At 48.0% G+C, this 18787-nt stretch overlaps 1 protein-coding gene across 1 annotated transcript in view; it reads right to left on the bottom strand.

Moving 5' to 3' along the window:
- LOC115654780 (neurotrypsin-like) overlaps positions 1 to 18050 on the bottom strand; it is a 29178-nt gene extending 11128 nt beyond the window's left edge. The window contains exons 1-8 of the mRNA XM_030569552.1: positions 17575 to 18050; positions 15156 to 15201; positions 13512 to 13748; positions 5479 to 5602; positions 3599 to 3774; positions 2812 to 2959; positions 1733 to 1911; positions 1190 to 1331 (exon numbers count right to left, since the gene is read on the bottom strand). Coding sequence (XP_030425412.1) covers positions 1190 to 1331; positions 1733 to 1911; positions 2812 to 2959; positions 3599 to 3774; positions 5479 to 5602; positions 13512 to 13748; positions 15156 to 15201; positions 17575 to 17646 — 1124 coding nt within the window. The 5' untranslated portion in view covers positions 17647 to 18050. The remainder of the gene's footprint in view (positions 1 to 1189; positions 1332 to 1732; positions 1912 to 2811; positions 2960 to 3598; positions 3775 to 5478; positions 5603 to 13511; positions 13749 to 15155; positions 15202 to 17574) is intronic.
- Positions 18051 to 18787: the final 737 nt, after the last annotated feature.

An 18787-nucleotide genomic window follows, 5' to 3' on the forward strand; every position in this document is an offset into this window, starting at 1 on the left:
AGCCCTGTTTCCTCAAGAACCTGCACAGCCAAGGAGGCCAACATGGAGAAAAACCTCTATGATAAAGGAAACAAACCTTCCTAACCCATTCCACTGACTGACGTAACATGGGAGACAATGTGGGAGGAGCTGGGACATCTCCATAGGTTCAGCTTCCCAGGGGACCTGATAAAATCAATCCACTGCTTGGTGTCCATCGGCCATACAATCACACTTGCATGTGCTTTGCAATTCTCACTAGGGCTTGCTTCACAAGTATGACACCAGGGGCCCAGCAGGAGGGAAGGGGCAGGGAGAGGAGTTGTTCCTTTGCTCAAAAAAAAATCAACTTTAAGTATAAAATAGCCTATATTTCTATACTATTTTATGGACAAGATACACATACGGAATTGTCTCACCCACCACTGAAATGAAGCCAGCTCTGGAGTAGAACATGGCATCTGTTTAAAACCACAGAGCAGTTTAGGACAAGGAAGTGAAAAATACTGTATCCAGTTGAAACTGCAGGGAGAAATTTAGCTTGCCATTTTGCCAGCTGTCTAACTTGGAATTTGACAGGGACACCGGGTAACACCCCAATTCATACCAAAATGTGCAAGGAATCTTTAATGAGATACTATTTTAGTTCTAAATCTCATCCAAAAAATAGCACCTCCCCACACCCCTTTGGGGCATCTGTTCAGTACTGGCTTAAAGGGAAGCACCATCTCCACAATCACAAACACACTGCAATTTTCCTTGCAGGTCTCCCATTCAAGTACTGAGCCAGCTGAACCCATCTGAACTGAGAGTTTATGAGCCCACAGCCCAAGGTCATATGGCTGGAAATGTAAGGAGTATCCTTTAGAAGCATAGATCTTTCTTTCTTTAGTGGGAGGAATCCATGAAGGTGGCACCAGGCATGTACACTGCTCTCTAAGTGGGCCAGGGGCAGAGATGCTCAAGCTTAGCATTCCCTAGGAAGGGGCACTGGCACTTGCCCCACTCTCTAACCTGGAAGGTACCAGAAAAAGGATTCACCATTCCCTGGGAAGGCTGGTAGCACGGAGATCAGCTCTCTAACAGTGCATGGCCAGGAGACGCTAAGGCCCAGCTTTCCTAGTGAGGGGACATGGTGCATAAATCTTTCCAATAGGGAACTTAGCCACCTGTAAAACCAGCTCCTCTAGAAATACCTTCATTCCAGTACCTGAAGCCCAGCTGCCTGCAGACCACCTGGGCACTGAGAGCTGTCCAGCCGTCATCACACACCGTGCCCCAGTCTCCCCTGTAATAAACCTCTACCCTCCCTTCGCTGGGGGTGCAGCCTCCTGCCAGCCTGACCATGCCCTCTGCAGGGGATGGGAGAGGAAAAGGCAAGCAATTAGTAAAGGAAAAAGGAATCAGTCCCCAGCCCCTCCTCTGCTGACGGCTGTGTGCAGTCTGAGGGTGGGAAGAAAGAGAGAGTGCATGATAGACTCAGCAGAGGAACACTCTATTGCTTTGCAGAAAGGACTTGCAGACATGCTCGCCCACAAGGCACAGGCTAGGACTTTCCTCGGCCTCTGCTGCACCCATGCAAGACAGTGGAAAGGCTACATTGTCTGGCTCTGAGTTGCTCCTGCCTCTGCCCCACTCTCCGCCCAGCAGGAAAAAGGTGCCCGCGCTGGAGTGGGGACAAACTATACCTGTTGAGAGGCCTGTGGAATATCGGGGTGGGACAGGATGCACAGCGGGAGGTGGGGTGGGGTACCTGTGAAGGGGTCACAGGACACTCCTGCATCCTCAATGTGATCACAATTTTGCTGTCCCCAGTTATTCTTCTTGCACTGGTCCAGTGACAGCTCGTTCCCTGAGCACTCCACTTCATCCAGCAGGATTGGGCCAGAGCCCTGCCCGTAGTGAGCCCATGACAAGGCTTTTGCAGTCCCACTACAGAAGACACAGACACACACAGAGGGAGGGAAGATACACCCTCACCGCACCCTCACCTACAGTGGGACACAAAGTCTTGTGCATAGGGATGCTACCTTGGTTGGGGCCCTAGCTACAGCAAGGAGGCTGGCAGTCCGGGATCCTCCAGCTAATTCCACAGCTCATCTGCATTTGAGTCACAGTGACCTGCCCATTCACTAGCCCAATGTGAAACCTCAGTATCTCAAAGACAGGTTTTGCAATTGGTACATGACAGTAAATAAGTAAAATCCATTTATTCACATCTGAATATTGGTGACATGATTACATCATATCCTGGCAATTTGCTGGCAACTTGGATGACCCAGAAACATGGCAGGTCAAGGAGACAATGACAGCTCAACAACAAGGATGGGCAAGACTCAAACACCCAGGGCCAAGATTTTCAAAAATCAAATCTACAGTGAGGCTCCGAAGTCCCTATTTAGGCACCTCTCTAAGTGACCTGACTTTCAGGGGTGCTGAGCACCCAGCAGTTCCCATACAAAGCACTGAAAAGTCTAGAGGAAGGTGGATAGGAGCTGCCTCTACTTTTCGTGTGGCACAAGAACAAAGGGACAGTCAGTGAAACTTAAAGGCAATCCAATTAAAACTGATCAAAGGCGATATGCACCATTCACATGTGGCAGGTGAAGCACATTTCTGCAAGGTATTACTGAGGCTAAGTGATCAGAAGGATTCATCAAAGGACTAGACATTTACATGGATGACAAGAACATCCTCCCTCTGACACAGCTGCTGCTGACCACTGTGGGAGATGGGACCCTGAGCTGGATAGACCATGGGTCTGATCTACCTTGGCAATTCTTACCTCCCGAAGTCTCTCCGAACCCCATCACCACCCAGAAGTGGACTTACCTGAACCCCAGTTGCCTGCAAACCACCTCGGCATCCCGGTCATCCCATTGGTCATCACAGATGGTGCCCCATTTGCCGTCGTGGTAGACCTCCACTCGCCCCTCGAAGCTTTCCTTTCCCCCAACTAACCGCAGCGGGGGCCCAGCACCTGCTCTTCCGCAAAGGGAGCAAGCAGAAGAGAGAGAGTGCATCTGATGGCTGGGGACGCAGACCCATTACAGGGCTTCAGGATGCACCAGCCCCTGCCCTGGCCTCTCCCAGCCACCTCTGAAAAATCAATGACTGTGCTGTTAGCCCTCCCCTAGCAGTGGTGGTGGTGGGGGCCGTTTGCCAAGAGATGGCTCACCAAAGGTGAGCCAAGGCACGGATGGCTCAAGAGATGTTGATGAGTTCAAGGGATGTTGATGAGCAGGGGCTATGCTCCTTGGGGCAGAGGCCTGGCTCAGCGATTCCCTATCGAGGGCGAAGGGCTGCTCACTGCTGACATTTTCCACTGTTTTAGGAACAGATTGTGGGAGAAGTGGGGCAACTCCCTTCTCCCCTCACATACCTCCCCTCTGGGTGCTCAGGGCTGGGAGGGGCTGGTTGTTCCTCAGCTGGAAACTAGAGCCCACTTTTACAGCAGTAAGTAGCCCAGGCCGAGCCTGCATCATCTTGTCCGTCCCCACAACTTTACCAGCTGGGATTTTATATCCTGGTGGCAATGCTGTGAATTGAGCCACTTGGCCCTGAGAGACGGGGGTCCCCTCCACATGTTCTCTCCCAGCTCCTTTCCCTAGGGATTTACCTACAGGAGGAACGCACTTTGCTGCTGCGATTCCCTGGTTACAGGCTCCAGATGCAGCCTCCTGGTAGCCACACTGCAGCAGGACCTCCTCATCCCCATGGCAGTTTGCCGACTGCAGATGGAGTGGAACCGGCCCCAAGGCAGCATGGCTGTTCTTCCCAGCTGTGCCTATCTCACTGAGCACAGAGAGGAGAGCACAAGGACAACACTAGCATCTCTGGCACCATCTGAGTCACCATCCCCCCTCGCTGTCACTCCCACATTTTCACATGGTGCCTGTAACCTGAACTTAAATTGAACCCCAGCCCGATGTACTGTATATGCAGCAAGCCCAAAGAGGCGGGCCTGCACACATGGCTGCCATCTCAAACCAAACGGTAAGCCACCTTCCCCATTCCCAGCAGCTGCTGCAGAAGACATAAGGATGTCACACAGAGGGGATCATATCTCAAAGGCAGAAAGTAATGAAAGCAGGTGTGTCTAAAGGAAGGATCTGTTCGTGAGGCACAGAAACAATGAGTGGGGAGAAGAGCAGGGCTGATTCTCTGCAGCACGGATTCGCAAGGAGGCACATGATGACCCATCCTTCCACTTTGGACAGATAAGTCCTGAAACTTCTTCTATTTGTAACATGGGACCCGGGCTGGAAGAGGATTCAAATCACTGATCTTAAGGAAGGCTGGGCAAGCGGCTTCTCCAGGGGACACTGGTAGCTCTATAGGACAGTGTTACAGGACCCTGACTGGCTTTGCTCTTTGCGGAGTTTGTCAGCTGTAGGCAATGTCTTAAGGTGCAGCTGTGCTCATTTCCACTGGCCTCAGTTATCATAAACGCAAGGCTGGGGGTAAGTAATTGTCCAGTCATGGGCCTTCCTTTTATTTTCATGTTCATGTGGACGTTAGTAGCTCCTGAATGACCCTCTTCTTTTCCTTCCTTCCTTTTGGTAGAAGCCCTGCCCCCAACTCAGGTAGACTCATACATCACCAGGGGTGGGGCCAGCTGCTTGAAGAGAGGGCAGCAATCTCTGAGATGGGGCAAGTTCAGGAGGAGACAGGAGCATGTTTCTTCTCCCCCTGGAGAATCTGGGGCAGTGCTGAAACACTACCCTGAAGGAGGCAGGTAGGCAGGCATTTAGCCCCCTTCATAGGGAGAGAATCCCCTCCCCTCTTCCAAAGCAGGGGGCAGCTCAGCAGACTGACTGTTGAGACCCCAGCACTAAGCATGAGCTTCTGGCTCTTCCCACAGAACTGGTGGCACTGTGTTAGCACTTCCCTTCTGGGGGCCCTTTGAGCTTTTCACTGGGTCCCCCAAGGTAATGAAAGCTGCTTTGCTAGATCACTAGCCAGCACCACTCTCAGGGAATACAAAATTCAGTAGAAACCTTCTAGCCCAAGACCAAAACCGTCCTGCCACACAGGCAGCCTTTGTACCAGGTTGCTCCTTTTTCAGGAAGGCTGCAGGTTCTAGAGAGAGGGGCCAGGCCTCCCTGGCAGGAAGGGGAGCCAGTCTCTTGTCTGCTGTGGGAACAGAGCCATTGGGATTTTCACCATTATTTCATGTTGTAAGGCAGGTGGGGGTGCCAGTGTGAATTAGCAAAGCCCCTTCCTTCTCCTGTTCCGGCGGGAAGGGAAAGGGATGGGGCTTGGGATGGAATCTCTCAGAGAAAGTCAATGGTGTTTGATAGTCTAGACTCTCTTCTTACCAGTGGTGATTGGGGAGCTGGATAGGGGATGGGCAGGGCCATGGCCACAGAAGGAAAACAGCAGTGTACATTCAGCACTGCTAACTGGGAGATCAGGGGACAGAGCAAATTCAGACACTAAGGAGGCAGAGACTGGTATTTGAGGGTGATCCCTGGAATCTGCCTCTGAAGTGCCTACCTGACTTCCAGCTGCCTGCAGACCACACTGGCATCCCAGTCTGTCCAATGGTCAGCACAGATGGTGCCCCAGAGACCACTGAAGTACAACTCCACCCTGCCGCCTTCAGACAGCCGCACAGCACCTACCGAAAGAAAGACTGTGATGCCAAAGAGCTCCTTGCTACACTCTCAGCAGCCATGCATGCTGTTCAGGCCCTGTGCGAGGTGGATCTGGAAACGGGCTGGACACCCTGATTTCCCATGCTGTGGCTGAGCTGCAGACAGCCTCTCTCACCCCCATTTGCCAGCGCCATTACTCAGGCAGAGCTGTATGAGAAGCACCACACCGGCACCTTCCCCACTCCAGTGACAGCTGTTTGGGAGGCTGGCCTTTGCCACCTTCTTTTGAGAGCCAGGGTTGTACAATGGAAGAGCAGGAGACTGAGGAGCCCAGAGGCCTGGGATCTGCCTTCAGCACCATGCCTCAGTTTACCCATCTGTGAAATAGGGATAACTCCACTTATCCATCTTTGTAATGAGCTGTGAGGTATACAAATGTAAAGGGCTTTAGGTATTGTCAATCTCTGAAATTCCTACACTGAGACACTTGATTGTGTAACCAGTCAGGAATTTTGAATGTGCACTAGACTGCCCCCGAGGTCAATGGCCCCACAGGAAGTGATATGACTAGAGGGCAGCAACAATAGGGTGTTCCTCTGCAATTGCACCAGGAAAAGGAGGAGGCAGGAATTCACTCCCTTTAAATTGCTACAATGGAACAGATCTCCATCAACACCTGGGGAGCTCCTCACCCCACTGAGAGTTACTGGGAAGGGCCTGCCCCCCCCACCCAGCGGTGAAAGTAACTTAAAGGACTTACCGGTACTCCAGAGTCCTGTGGAGGGGGAGGAGCCTCAACCAGAAGAGGCGTGGCCTCTATCAGAAGCAGTGAGGCCTTTAAATCCCGGGGCTTTTAAATCAGGATTTAAAGGGCTCAGGGCTTCAGCTGAAGCTAGGAGCTGGGCCCTTTAAATCACCCCCAGAGCTACCAGCTGCAGAGCCGGCTGGGAAACCTGGGGTTTGGGCAGGGGTAAAAGTAATTTACAATTCTTACCCATATGGTCCAATTGCAAGCAACCCACCTCTCCTACATACTTCATGGATCCCTCCGATTGCATGACATAGATAGAGAAAATAAAAGCTACTATTACTACTACCAGTACTGTCTGTAATAAAACTTTACTATTGGAATAAGCCTGAAAAAGTGAAAACTCACTGTCACATTTTTCTCTGTGTCTTCCCTCTTCCTCCAGTCAGGCTGCCGACACTAGGCTCTGTGCTTTCTCCCTGCCTGGCACTCAGCAGCTGCAGGGGCTTCCCTCTAGCTTGCAGAAGGGAGAATGGCTGAGGGAGGGAGAAGCCTGCCTCCTGCATAAGAGCAGTTTAAACTCAGCTGTTCCCTGCTCAGTTCAGTAACATTTCAAAGAGGATCTGCAAGCAGTTTGAACATCACAACCATGATCCTCTGCTGGGAAGGGAATGGGATAGATTTGAACTTGGAAATGGTTCCTGATTTTGATTGCATTTTGTGTGTATAAGAGATCCCCTCATCCTGGGGGCAGAAAAGAACTGCCCCTGCCATGGTCACACACACCCTCCCCACCCCCAACTGGGAATGAAATTAACAAAGATGCCAGAAATGGCTCCTAACGCTGGGGGCTGAACTGCACAGGGAACAGCTGAGTTTAAACTGTTTTTATGCAGGCAGCAGTAGCAGGCATCTCAATCAGTCTCCCTACTGCAAGCTAGAGCCTAGACGAGAACCTCTGCTGAGTGGGGGGAGTAATGCAGAGCCTTGTCTGCAGCCTGGCTGGAGGGGAGGGGGATGGAGGAGATGAGAAACCAATGTGACAGTGAGTTTTCCCCTTCCACCTGCTTTTATTAGCTCTGGATTTAAGGTGTGCAGACAAATGCTTGTATTTGTTGTGTATATTAGTATTGGAGAGAGATTCCCCTCATCCCTGGGGGCAGACAAGGACTGTCTCTGCCATGGTGAAACAAAGCCTCCCCACTCCCCCCAGCTACTGTGAGTGAAATTAACAAGGATGCCAGAAACCACTCCTAACCCCGGGGGGCTGAACCGCTCAGGGAACAGCTGAGTTTAAACTATTCTTATGTAGGGGGCAGGCTTCTCCCTCCCTCAGGCAGTCTCCTTTTCTTACCGGTCCTCTGTACTTGCCCCGTACCAGCTTACTTTCACCTCTGACCCCACCCCACCCCACCCCACCCACATGCTTTGAGCACTGGGACAGAAACACACAGCTATACCCTGCTGGCCTCAAATCGAAATGGCGCTGAGGAAAAAGAAAGTGATACCGGAGGGAGGGGCAGGCACAGGCCCCACCCACACGAGGCACCCGTATTTGGAGGAAGCCATATTTGAAAGTGTTTGTGCCAGCGGGGGGAGGTGCTGCCTAGTTTTGTTAAAATGATGTTTTTAAAAAGAGACTGAAATACCGTTTCCTAACACAATGCAAATAAGGCTGTGAGGCCAAATGTTCAAGGGATTGGCACCCACAACTGAGGCCAGATTTTCTAAAGGGCTCAGCTCTCATTTAGGCACTGAAATAAGGAGCTTCCCTTAAGAACATAAGAACGGCCGTACCAGGTCAGACCAAAGGTCCATCTAGCCCAGTATCTGTCTACTGACAGTGGCCAATGCCAGGTGCCCCAGAGGGAGCAAAACTAATAGGCAATGATCAAGTGATCTTTCTCCTGCCATCCATCTCCATCCTCTGGTGAACAGAGGCTAGGGGCACCGTTCTTTACCCTTCCTGGCTAATAGCCATTTATGGACTTAGCCACCATGAATTTATCCAGTTCCCTTTTAAACATTGTTATAGTCCCAGCCTTCACAACTTCCTCAGGTAAGGAGTTCCACAAGTTGACTGTGCATTGTGTGAAGAAGAACTGCCTTTTATTTGTTTTAAACTTGCTACCTATTAATTTCATTTGGTGACCCCTTGTTCTTGTATTATGGGAATAAGTAAATAACTTTTCCTTATCCACTTTCTCCACATCACTCATGATTTTATATACCTCTATCATATCCCCACTTAGTCTCCTCTTTTCCAGGTTGAAGAGGCCTAGCCTCTTTAGTCTTTCCTCATATGGGACCCTCTCCAAACCCCTAATCATTTTAGTTACCCTTTTCTGAACCTTTTCTAGTGCTAGATTATCTTTTTTGAGGTGAGGAGACCATATCTGTACACAGTATTTGAGATGTGGGCGTACCATGGATTTATATAAGGGCAATAAGATATTCTCAGTCTTATTCTCTATCCCCTTTTTAATGATTCCTAACATCCTGTTTGCTTTTTTGACAGCCTCTGCGCACTGCGTGGACATCTTCAGAGAACTATCCACGACGACGCCAGGATCTTTTTCCTGACTCGTTGTAGCTAAATTAGCCCCGATCATATTGTACGTATAGTTGGGGTTATTTTTACCAATGTGCATTACTTTACATTTACCCACATTAAATATCATTTGCTATTTTGTTGCCCAGTCACTTAGTTTTGTGAGATCTTTTTGAAGTTCTTCACAATCTGCTTTGGTCTTAACTATCTTGAGTAGTTTAGTATATCTGCAAACTTTGCCACCTCACTGTTTACCCCTTTCTCCAGATCATTTATGAATAAAATTGAATAGGATTGGTCCTAGGACTGACCCTTGGGGAACACCACTAGTTACCTTTCTCCATTCTGAGAATTTACCATTAATTCCTACCCTTTGTTCCCTGTCTTTTAACCAGTTCTCAGTCCATGAAAGGACCTTCCCTTTTATCCCATGACAGCTTAATTTACGTAAGAGCCTTTGGTGAGGAACTTTGTCAGAGGCTTTCTGGAAATCTAAGTACACTACGTCCACTGGATCCCCCTTGTCCACATGTTTGTTGACCCCTTCAAAGAACTCTAATAGATTAGTAAGACACGATTTCCCTTTACAGAAACCATGTTGACTATTGCTCAACAGTTTATGTTTTTCTATGTATCTGACAATTTTATTCTTAACTATTGTTTCGACTAATTGCCCGGTACTGACGTTAGACTTATCGGTCTGTAATTGCCGGGATCACCTCTAGAGCCCTTTTTAAATATTGGCATTACATTAGCTAACTTCCAGTCATTGGGTACCGAAGCCGATTTAAATCTTAGTTAACAGTTACAAATCTTAGTTAACAGTTCCGCAACTTCACATTTGAGTTCTTTCAGAACTCTTGGGTGAATGCCATCTGGTCCCGGTGACTTGTTAATGTTGAGTTTATCAATTAATTCCAAAACCTCCTCTAGTGACACTTCAGTCTGTGACAGTTCCTCAGATTTGTCACCTACAAAAGCCGGCTTAGGTTTGGGAATCTCCCTAACATCCTCAGCTGTGAAGACTGAAGCAAAGAATCCATTTAGTTTCTCTGCAATGACTTTATCGTCTTTAAGCACTCCTTCTGTATTCCGATCGTCAAGGGGCCCCACTGGTTGTTTAGCAGGCTTCTGATGTGCTTAAACATTTTGTTATTACCTTTGGAGTTTTTGGCTAGTCGTTCTTCAAACTCCTCTTTGGCTTTTCTTATTACACTTTTGCACTTAACCTGGCAGCGTTTGTGCTCCTTTCTATTTGCCTCACTAGGATTTGACTTCCACTTTTTAAAGGAAGTCTTTTTATCTCTCATTGCTTCTTTTACATGGTTGTTAAGCCACGGTGGCTCTTTCTTAGTTCTTTTACTGTGTTTCTTAATTTGGGATATACATTGAAGTTGGGCCTCTATTATGGTGTCTTTAAAAAGGGCCCATGCAACTTGCAGGGATTTCACTTTAGTCACTGTACCTTTTAACTTTGGTTTAACTAACCCCCTCATTTTTGTATAGTTCCCTCTTTTGAAATTAAATGCCACAGTGTTGGGCTGTTCAGGTGTTCTTCCCCCCACAGGGATGTTGAATGCTATTGTATAATGGTCATTATTTCCAAGCGGTCTTGCTATAGTTACCTCTTGGACCAGCTCCTGTGTTCCACTCAGGATTAAATCTAGAGTTGCCTCTCCCCTTGTGGGTTCTCATGCCAGCTGCTCCATGAAGCAGTCATTTAAAGTATCGAGAAATTTTATCTCTGCATTTCGTCCTGAAGTGAAATGTTCCCAGTCAATATGGGGATAATTGAAATCCCCCACTGTTATTGGGTTCTTAATTTTGATAGCCTCTCTAATTTCCCTTAGCATTTCATCATCACTATTACTGTCCTGGTCAGGTGGTCGATAATAGATCCCTAATGTTATATTTTTGTTAGAGCATGAAATTTCTATCCATAGCGATTCTATGGAACATGTGGATTCACTTAAGATTTTTACTTCATTTGATTGTACATTTTCTTTCACATATAGTGCCACTCCTCCCCCTTCACGACCTGTTCTGTCCTTCCGATATATTTTGTACCCCGGAATGATTGTGTCCCATTGATTGCTCTCAGTCCACCAGGTTTCTGTGATGCCTATTATATCAATATCCTCCTTTATCACAAGGCACTCTAGTTCACCCATCTTATTATTTAGACTTCTAGCATTTGTGTACAAGCACTTTAAAAACTTGTCCTTGTTTATTTGTCTGCTCTTTTCTGATGTGCCAGATTCTTTTTTATGTGACTGTTTATCATCTGATCTGGCCCCTACATTATCCTCTTCCGTCCTCTGTCCCTGACTATAACCTGGAGATTCCCTATCATCAGACTCTCCCCTAAGAGAAGTCTGTGTCCGATCCACATGCTTCTCTGCAGCAGTCGGCTTTCCCCCATCTCCTAGTTTAAAAACTGCTCTACAACCTTTTTAATGTTTAGTGCCAGCAGTCTGGTTCCACTTTGGTTTAGGTGGAGCCCATATCTCCTGTATAGGCTCCCCCCATCCCAAAAGTTTCCCCAGTTCCTAATGAACGTAAACCCCTCCTCTCTACACCGTCGTCTCATCCACGCATTGAGATTCTGAAGCTCTGCCTGCCTACCTGGCCCTGCGCGTGGAACTGGGAGCATTTCTGAGAATGCCACCATAGAGGTCCTGGATTTCAGTCTCTTCCCTAGCAGCCTAAATTTGGCTTCCAGGACATCTCTCCTACCCTTCCCTATGTCATTGGTACCTATATGTACCATGACCACTGGCTCCTCCCCAGCACTACACATAAGTCTGTCTAGATGCCTCAAGAGATCCGCAACCTTCGCACCAGGCAGGCAAGTCACCATACGGTTCTCCCGGTCATCACAAACCCAGCTATCTATGTTTCTAATGATTGAATCTCCCATTACTAACACCTTCCTTTTCCTAGCAACTGGAGTTCCCTCCCCTGGAGAGGTAACTTCAGTGAGGGAGGCAACCCCAGCACCATCTGGAAGGAGGGTCCCATCTATGGGAAGGTTTCCTTCTGCTCCCATTGACTGCTCTGCTTCCCTGGGCCTTTCTTCCTCCTCAACAGCACAGAGGCTGTCTGAGCGGCGGTGGGACAATTCTACAGTGTCCCAGAAAGCCTCATCAACATACCTCTCTGCCTCTCTTAGCTCCTCCAGTTCCGCCACCCTGGCCTCCAAGTCCATATGTGGTCTCTGAGGGCCAGGACACTAATAGCCAGATTTTCACAAAAGGCTGGCTTCTATATATTTCTTCTATACAGTGCTATAGTTACACCAGTATAATTACACTGCTGTAAAACTGATCTCCACTCCGACCTTTCACTGGCATAGTTAGGTCTCTAAGGGGGGTGAACAATCCACACAGATATAGCTATGCTAACTTAACCCCTAGGAAATCTTCCATCAACCTAGATACCACTTCTCAGGGAGATGGATTAACTACAGTGATGGGAGAACCCCTCTCATTGCTGTAATGACTGTCTACACTGAAGCTGCACCCCGTAGCACTTTAAGTGTAGACATACCCAGAGTTAAACTCCTATAGTTATACTGGTATAGCTCCCATGTGGACACTCAGGCTTTGTCTACACTGGCACTTTTGTCGGTCAGGGATGTGAAAAAATGTCCCCCTGACCAACATAAGTTTCATCGACAAAAGTGCAGGTGTGGATAGCACTGTGTCAGCAAGAGAGGGTCTCCTGCTGACGTAGCTAATGCTGTTTGTTGGGGGTGGTTTAATTACGTTGGCATGAGAGTTCTCTCCTGCCAATATTTATAGTGGCGGTGCGGAGAGTCATTAAACCAAACTGTAAACCCTGGATATGATGGAAACCACTTCAAGCCAGGAGGTGCAGCAGCATCCCTAGTTCCAGTACCTATGCTTTCTTCTGCTGACAAAGAGAGGGGAGACCTTACAGTGGTACAGCTGTGCTGCTGTAAGGTCCATAGTGTAGCCATAGCCTTGGACTCCAGAACAAGGGCGTGTCTATACTTAAAATGCTGCAGCACCATCACTGTAGAGTTTCAGTGAAGATGCTACTTACACCAACAGGAGAGGTTCTCCCGTAGGCATCGGTAATCCACCTCCTCGAGAGGCCATAGCTAGGTTAATGAGGGAATTCTCCCATCGACCTAGTGCTGTCTACGCTGGGGTTTAGGTTGGCTCAACTGCGTTGTTCAGGGGGGTGGATTTTTCCCACCCCTAAGCTACATATTTATAGCGACCTAACATCCTAGTGTGGACCAGGCCTAAGAGTGGCTTCTTTTGACTTTAGCTTCTGTTGCTTTGGAAGCAGTTTAAGCTAAGCAGAGAAAGATGCTTTTATACTAGCATAAGACAGTCCACACTGGGGTTATAAATTCACACCTTACCTTAGACCTGTATAATTTTCTCATTGAGACAAGTCCTTGGTTAGTGGCCTACACTGAAGCCAAACTTTTCTGAAAATTCTGACCAACTATTGTGCTGTGCTCATCGCTCTGGGTCCAACACCATGCTGTATTCATCTCGGCACCTCCACCGCCCCTCTCCCTCACCCCTGCCTGCCCATGGGTAAGGTCTGAGAGCACGCAGCCAAGACCCCAACAGCAATACTGAGGGGTACTTACCCTGGTTACAGTCACAGCTGGCCCAGCCAATCGCTCCAGAAGCAAGCCGATAGAAGCACCAAGGCGTGGCTCCCCTGTCTGGATTTCTGCAGTAGTTGTGGTTCCCTAAGCCCCGGTCTGGGTACTGCTGGACATAATCGGGGAACTCTGCCCAGTTCAAACACTCTGACCCAGACTCAGTGACAGCCAACGAGCCATTGTAATACCCGAGAGGCCAAATGCCACACAAGCCAGACCCTGGAGACAGAAAGGAAGCTTTCAGGATGGCTTGCTACCAAGAAGGGCTTGGATAAAGCCAGTATGTGTCACATAACAGCCCTCTTCTGCTGGCTCCTTCCATTTCTGCAACATTGAACCTTCATTTTCTTGTACAAATCAAGATTCTCTGCCCTGGGGTTGTGAAGAAAGCCTTGTAAATGTGATCTGATCAAATGTTTCCTGAAAAATAATAGCACTGAGAGCTGTGAACTCCCTCATCATCAGAAATGAATGTTAACTCTGGACCCTAATGAGGGCTCCCCGCTACTCTGGGATGGTAGGCAGAACCCAAGCTCCACTAATACTACTTCTCATCCCACCCTCTCTGATTCCTGAATAAGACACCCCTACATTTGGACATAAGCCTACTTGAAAGCCACGCTTCATCTTTCAGCTGAGCCATACCCAGGACCCTGTGAAATCAGATTCTGCAAAGGAGGCAGTGAATTTATAGTCCCCCATGTGGAGACTCTTATTCCAGCATGCGCTATATGCATGTTCTTTATTTACATGAGTACATCAGCTTGTCAGTTTGAAAGCAGTGAGCTTCCAGGAAGTACAGAGAACCCATTCTAAGCAGGCACAAAAATCCAGACCAGTGTTTATCCAAAATTCCTGCCTGTGAAAAAAAATGTCAGTAGATTAAATATGTAGTTTTTGTGACAGATTGAAATCCTCCTTCATTCATCTGGAATAAGAGAGGGAAAAACAGAATTGGCTTTCTATACCAGAGAGGTCTCTCCAAGCATAGCATGTGGGAGAAGACCCTGGAATGAATTTCAGTATAATAGCTCTATTCATTTAATAAACAAACAGAAAACTCTTAGAAAACCCTTCTGCAACAGAAAGGATAAATACGTCCTGTATGACAAAGAGCTGATGTGTACAGAAGAATTACACTGTGCCATTGATCTTGAAAACAACAGAGATGTTTGCAAGCCCAGCTGGATTGGGCTGTGGTACAGTGTATATCAGCAGGTACAGATACACTGTGAAGAAAGCAATATAAATGTCTAGAGAGAGTCACTTGGAGCCTGACTTGGATTCACTGACAAAGCCATGATGAGAGGTTGGTGAGACCTCAAGGTTTATTAAAATAAATTAAAGAAGGAGACAGTGTGAAAGAGACAAAGAGAGAGGAAAGGGAAAGAAAATGTGGGATGAAGAGAAAACTGCAGCAGTATTGGAGATGAAGAAAAAATTAGGCTGGAAATGTGGGGGAGGGAGAGAAACAGAAACCCAAGCGTGCAACAGAACAGAAAATGGCACAATGATGGGACAAGACAGGATGAGAGCAAGCCAACAATTTTCATTCTGTTCAGTCTCAGGGCACTGCAGCATGAGGAATCTGACCGGGTGACTGAATTAATAACTTCTTGTTCTTACCTGCACTCTGCAAATGGTTGTGGCTGGGCTGCGATCCCAGGAGATCCTGGGAAAGAAACACAGAGCAAAAGCAGAGAGATAATTATCCCGTGAAATAAACGTGGGCAAGTCATGAAAGCTGCTCAGTCTCTGGCTGCTCTGAGGAAACACACCCTAGTAACCACCTCTTCCCTGATTCCACTATTACTCCTCTTAGAACCCAATCACAGCTCTGTCCACGAACAACAAAATGAATAATTTGTGGGCTGCAGAGGTTTACCCTTCATACAACAACCATGCCGCTAAAGGGCTGCTGCGCGTCATTTTCAGGCTATTATCCAAATATTCTGGGAGGCATGGGGAGCTGGAGCAAGCAGGAGAGGAAGGGAGAAATAGGGGCCTGAGCAAGATGTAGACGGAAAAAGGGGAGACTGAAAGAAATTGTAATACCCTCTAAAAATGTATCAGCAGTCCCCCCCTCTCTCCCAGCACAAGCATGGAAGAGCAACTTCCTATGGCGGTGACAGTGAACAGGTCTGAAGAGAGGGCATCAATCTAATGAGGTGGTGCCCTCAGGAGTCAGTGTTCACACTCAGAATTCCAATGGGCGGGGGAGACTGCGGGAACTATGGGATAGCTATGGGATAGCTACCCACAGTGCAACGCTCCGGAAATCGAAGCTAGCCTCGGTACATGGACGCACACCGCCAATTGATGTGCTTAGTGTGCACTCGACTTTATACAATCTGTTTCCAAATACCGGTTTCTGTAAAATCAGAATAATCCTGTAGTGTAGACATACCCTCAGAGAGGACACCCACACACAAAATGATGAGGGTCTATAAGAGGGAACTCAACAGGGCCTTTAAGATTTTGCCTTTAATACAGTTCAGGGCTTGAAGAAGTGCAATGATACCTCACACCACACTACACCAAACAGGGCCTGACATATTAGGAACAAGCACAAGGGATATGAAACAAAGCTCTGGGGTTTCTGTGGCTGCTGCTTAGCTCCAGCTGCATACCGTGGTGTGAGCAGATGCTTTCTGGTGGTATCAACACCACTGCTGGCTAGGGAAGGGAGATCTCCGCTCTGACATGACCTAGTGCTTTCACAGGGTTTGCAGGCAGGTGTAAGCTCTTCCCAGACCAGCGGCAACAGAGTGAGGCAAAGAGACTGAAGTATTTCTGCTAGCTCCTCACACTCCAGTTTATTTCTAAATAACCAGCAGCTTTTTATACGAGCAAGGATCACTAATTTACATGTGTATCTTTAGAAGCCTAGCCATCAGGAGCGGTTTTCACTCTTTTTACTGGTGCTGCCATGGTTTGTCTCTCTCAGCTTCACCTCTCGTTCTGTAAAGAGGGGAGAGAACAATTTGGGATGGAAGCTAATTCTTTGGCTATACTAAAGATTGTGGGCCACATCCATCTCTGGAGTAAACTGACGCAATTCCCATTGGTTTCAACAGGGGTCAGACCTGCTTATGCCAGAACTGAATGTGATCAGCAGGTGCTGTCAACAATGGGACAGCACCAAGATCACCCCAGAAAAGCCAGACCTGAAATTCTATATCAGAAATGTATCAATGACATTTTTGGAAATGCCAGATCAGCTGGGACGAGGAGGGGCATCTGAGTGTGTGTGTGTGTAAACAGCAGTTAGATTTTTACACTCCGTTGAGCAGGGAGCTCCTCTCTCTCTGTATCACACAATGAGAGTAAACCAGCAATACTTTGCAGTTTTATAGCAACAGTCATCTGAAGATCTCAAAGCACTTTACAGAGACGGGAATGACTCTCCTCATTTCAGAGCCAGGCAAGCTGAGCCACAGGAGTCCTGTGCTTGCCCAAGCTCCCACAGCAAGACAGGTGACAGAACCAGAATCCGTTTCTCGACTCCCTGCTCCCACAGGATGTGCATGCCCAGGCCAGTCTGCATGTGATAGGCTGGATTAATAATGGACTGTTGGACAATTGATCCACCACAACTTGGAGACTGACCGTGAAGGAAGGGACTGCAGGCCAGACCCATGGAGCAATGTGCTCCTCCCAAAGTCCTCTCATCAAAGACTGGTCCCCTTAGCGGGGTCAACTCCCTCACATTTTAGCACAAGTGCAAATACCCTGTCCTACATCCTTGGCCCCAGGTCCATGTAACTATAAATTATCAGTCCACAACAGTAATAGCTGAGATCAATCTATCTGCAATGGGCAGAGACAAAGAGACCTCCTGTTTTGGTCACTGCAGAGCTTGAGAAAAAATGAGCCAAAGCAGCTGCACCCCAAGACCCTGCTCAGCTTCCTGTGGGTTGTATTTTCTGATTATGCATTTACAGAGGCAAAAGAAGATAAATAGCCCTTCTCCCAGCATAAACCCTCTGGTCCTTAAAAAGCCATGTGACATTAGAGAGAGATATAAAATGAAAAAATCTCCTACCTCCACACATCTGAGGCAGGGTAACAAACTCAGCAGCAGGGTCAAGCACCTGAGAGCTTTGGGAAGCTCCATCCTTCTCCCTGAGCAGTGGCCAGAAGCTTCTTCAGGTTTCACATTCTGCTTGCTGCTGGGCTCAGCTGCCTCCTCCTCTCCCTCCTTCCCTTGTTCTATTTCCCAGGGAGCAGGGCTGGAGCAGCACAGCACTGGAAGGATCTGCACAGCACAACTGTCGTTTCGATGCAGGGAAGGGAAGGAAGGAGATGAAAGCTCACAGCAGCAGCTTGTGATTTTGCTTTCTTCTCTCTTCTATTTCCTTGTTCTGGAGCGAGGGGAAGAGAATGTGTCCTGAGAATTTCTGATCCACCTTCATAAACAGCAGAAGGCAAGTGCAGACGGGCAGGGTACAGCCTTCAGCCTTCCAGGCTGCTTACACACCTCATTTCTCTCTGTCTCCTACCTTAGCCCTCTCCCCTCCCTCTTTCTTGCTGTCCCAGCCTCTTTTTTTGCTTTAGATATGCATCTCTCTCTAGTGCAAGCCTCCTTCTCTTCCTCTGCCTACCTTGCTGCCTAGCCCAGCAGTTCTCTCCTCTCCTGACACTTCCCTCCTTTCCCCAACTGATTCTTCTCTCTTCCTCATCTCTCTCCTGCCTGCATGGGACTGGTGGAACTGGGAGATGTTGATTTGGAATTCCCAGCTAGAAAAATTGCAGCAATAAAACTGAAGGTGTGGGGGGAAATCGTTTGTGATTATGATTATGTCTTGAAGGAACTGGACTTTATCCTCCAACCTCTGTCTTCTTGCTCAACCACCTGTAGCTCCCTGAGAACACCCTCTTCTCTGGTCTCTGAACCCATGGAAATCAGAGACAGAGCATTTCAGGTTAAGATGTCTCCTAAGAGAACAGCATAGGTGACAGGGCACTCTCAGTGGATAACCCCCACCCCAATTCAAGGGTGTTCCCACTGCTGGTCTGCCAGATCCTGATCACCTCCAAGGTTCACCTTTTCAGCCAAGCATTTCTTTAACCTTGGGCTAAGGCTGGAAAGTTGTTTCCACTTGGTGGGCTGCGGTACTTGGTAGGGGATAAGACCCAAAGAGCATCCCTAAGCCAGAAGCACTGGTGTCTAGCATTGTCAGCTGGCCTGACCAGCTCAGTGTACCCCAACTCGCCACTGTTATCATCTGCATCTATAAGGTGTCATGTAATATGTC

Source organism: Gopherus evgoodei, chromosome 7, assembly GCF_007399415.2.
Source record: "Gopherus evgoodei ecotype Sinaloan lineage chromosome 7, rGopEvg1_v1.p, whole genome shotgun sequence".
NCBI classification, from domain to species: domain Eukaryota; kingdom Metazoa; phylum Chordata; order Testudines; family Testudinidae; genus Gopherus; species Gopherus evgoodei.